At 38.7% G+C, this 3,343-nt stretch overlaps 1 protein-coding gene across 1 annotated transcript; it reads left to right on the forward strand.

The window, feature by feature from the left end:
• The first annotated feature begins 2,598 nt into the window (after positions 1–2,598).
• On the forward strand, positions 2,599–3,117 carry LOC119237899 (40S ribosomal protein S24-like). Its single transcript, XM_037501738.2, has one exon. The coding sequence runs from the start codon at positions 2,650–2,652 to the stop codon at positions 3,046–3,048; it is 399 nt and encodes a 132-aa protein (XP_037357635.1). The 5' UTR covers positions 2,599–2,649; the 3' UTR covers positions 3,049–3,117.
• Positions 3,118–3,343: the final 226 nt, after the last annotated feature.

Genomic DNA, 3,343 nt, shown 5'->3' on the forward strand with positions numbered 1-3,343 from the left:
GCCTGCCTGATCCTGACTCTTTTTCTGTATATCAGTATCTCTTGGCAGAGATACTTCCATTACAAATTGCTGTCCTGGGACTGGAGATAAAAGTGCCTTGACTCTTAGCAATAATGGATGAGTCAAGACTAACAGTGCAACTTAATGACTCAGGGGTGTAGGTGAGAGTGATAAACATACAGGTGTGGTTTGTTCAAATCCCATCCTTTTGTCTACCCTTCTCACCTTTGGAAATATGTTTTCTATCTGAATAATATGGGATGTGGGAAGAGAGCTTGATATATCATTTGACAGAAATCTGTCAGTATGCAGACAAACTTTGAAGACTTAAAAGGGTATAATTTGAGGGTGGATAAAAGTTATTAAGCAGTTTTCTTTTAAGGCTGTTAGGTAACATGTGTAACTGAATTTGACCTAATTCTTAAAGATCTAAGAACAAATTCAGTGTGAATTTGGGGAAGAAGAGGGTACCCCCCTTTTGGGGAAGGAAGTAAACAAGAAGGCAGCTTTGACGTTAGGCATGGCATCAGTGAGATGAAGAGGAAATGGGACAGGAGAGGCACTTTCAAAGAGAAAGCCAAGCCTCAGTGTATTTTGAAAAATTACTTTTGAAAGTAATTTTTAAAATATGGCGTTTTGTAAGTGGACTGGGTCTAGTTAATTTGTGATAGGTAGAATTGTAGTTCAGAAACAAAGCACCAGAGGAGAAAGCCATGACACTTAGGAAGGAGGGAAAGATTATGAACAACACATCCTTTCATTAACAAATTTTTCTGCTTATGAAATTTAAAATGTCTATTACATTATTATTTTCTTTGTACAACTCCAAAGCAATTATTGTCCCTTGTGGTATGTAAGAAAGGTGGGTCAGAAAAAGGTATTCCAGAAGTGAAATTCAGATTGTCTTGGCAGGTGAGTCAACCAAAGGAATTTATTCTCAAGTTTTCCAAGCCACTCTCCTGGAAGGGTACACCTGAGTGTAGTCAGATGTAAAGCACAGGAGAGAGGAGTAAGAAAACCAGGCTGACTTTTTAGGAGAAGAACAGTCCTTTAAAGTCTTGTTTGGGCATCTGTAAGGCCAGCCCTACCTACCACTGAGGGACTTTCAGTGAGATGGAGATAGAAGTAAATTGTGGGTATTTTACATGGGAATACACCTGCGGTAGTAAAGAAGATAGATCATGTTGTACTTGGGCTTATAGCAGTGCATACACTCAAATATCAGACAGATTTTCATGGATCAATGCCCCATTCTGATACATTAACACAGTAATTACATGTTTTCAGTAGTGAAAGAGAGGCTAATATTTTTACGTATTAATCAGTCAACCCACAATGTTTACTACCTTAGTAATGTTGGAATACTGGTGGGAGAGTTCAGTTTTGAGTACCATGTTTTGCATTATATCTAAGTTTTTAGGGCTTTGTTAAGTGTTTCCTTCATAATCTTATGTCTGCTGTACTTTGCATTTTTTATAATATTTATTACTAACTGCTGTTCACTTTTAGAACTTGTGGTAACTCTTACAGAGAAAGGAAAGAAAATGAAACAAAAGAAGGGATCCTTATCTGCAAGTCAGACCAGGTCAGTTCCTGGGAATCTCATAACCAACACACTGAGTTGAACTTGAAACTGGAAGCTAAGGAGGGATTTAAGAATAATAATGATAGTCATTATCAATGGAGCATTATATGGTTGTTGCTAAGTATACTACCTATTGTGATGCTTAATTTTGTGTGTCAACTTGACTGGGTATCCAGCTACTGGCAAAAGATTATTTCTGGGTGTATCTGTGAGGGTGTTTCTGGAAAGAGATTAGCATATGAATCAGTAGCTTAAGAAAAGAATATCCACCTTCTCCAATGTGGGTTAACACGTCCAATCTGTTAAGGACCCAAATATTGATAAAACAAAAAGGTGGAGGAAGGACAGGGCAAATTCTCGGTCTCTCTTTTTGAGCCAGGACATTCATCTTCTCTTGTGCTTGGACATGGAAGCTCCTACTTGTCGAGCTTCTGCCTTCAGACATCATTTGAGCCCCTGGCTCTCTGGTCTTTGGACTTTGACTGAATTACACCACTGACTTGCCTGGTTCTGCAGCTTACAGATGGCATGTCAGCCTTTATATCCATCCGCATAAGCCACTTCCCGTGAAAATCTCGTATGTATCTGTATAGTGTCTATTGGTCCCAGTTTTCTAGAGAATCCTGGCTAATATCTCTTTTAATCCTTAGAGCAGCATCGTTCATCTTACATATGAGAAAACTGAGCCCAGAGAGGTGTTTAGCAACTTGTACGAAGTTACACTGCTGGCAAATGTGGCAGAGCTGGTATAAAAATCCTGCTCTGACTTTAGAGCACAAACTGGACCCCAAAGTGTGAAATTACTTCTAATTTTACAAAGACTGATGTAGAAGACACCATTTACCCATAAAACACCTTCTTATAAATGCTCTGAATTGAAGATTGAGTTCATTGAGAGTATCTATCAAGTTCAGATACTTGTTATGGAGTGTTCATTTACTGACATAGCTCTGCTCTTCTTAAAGACTTTCACTGAAGAGGGGTCCTTCCTTGTGCGTTGATATGATTGGCCGGTTTAGGGTAACTTTCTTTTCCTCCTGGCTGTCTGAAGATCCACCGCCATCATGAATGACACCGTGACTATCCGGACTAGGAAATTCATGACCAACCGTCTGCTTCAGCGAAAACAAATGGTCATTGACGTTCTTCACCCCGGAAAGGTAACAGTACCTAAGACAGAAATTCGGGAAAAACTAGCAAAAATGTACAAGACCACCCCTGATGTCATCTTTGTATTTGGATTCAGAACCCATTTTGGAGGTGGCAAAACAACTGGCTTTGACATGATTTATGATTCCTTGGATTATGCAAAGAAAAATGAACCCAAACACAGACTTGCAAGACATGGCCTTTATGAGATGAAAAAGACCTCAAGAAAACAGCGAAAGGAACGCAAGAACAGAATGAAGAAAGTCAGGGGGACTGCAAAGGCCAATGTTGGCGCTGGCAAAAAGAAGGAGTAAAGATTCTGCAGTGACTTTATCTGTATCTGTGGTGATTGTGCAGATTTTTCATGAGAGGTTTAATAAAACCTTTTATGTGTCTGGCTATTTGGAAAAAAAAAAAAAAGACTTTCTCTGAAGAAAGTCTAAAGGCAAATGGGGACCAAATGAAATGATAATACAGAATGAGTCTAAGTCAACTGCCCCTCCTTTCTCCTGAGACTGTGCCTTACTCCTACAAATGCTAATTAAAAAATATGTATACATATACACATATACCTATATACATATAATTAAAAATATATACATACATATA

The sequence above is a fragment of the Talpa occidentalis genome, unplaced genomic scaffold (genome assembly GCF_014898055.3).
Source record: "Talpa occidentalis isolate TD23 unplaced genomic scaffold, MPIMG_talOcc4v2.1 talOcc4.11, whole genome shotgun sequence".
In the NCBI taxonomy this organism is placed as follows: domain Eukaryota; kingdom Metazoa; phylum Chordata; class Mammalia; order Eulipotyphla; family Talpidae; genus Talpa; species Talpa occidentalis.

Excerpts from the sequence above, each read along its gene's own strand:
- LOC119237899 (XM_037501738.2), top strand. The coding sequence starts at position 2,650 with ATGAATGACACCGTGACTATCCGGACTAGGAAATTCATGACCAACCGT.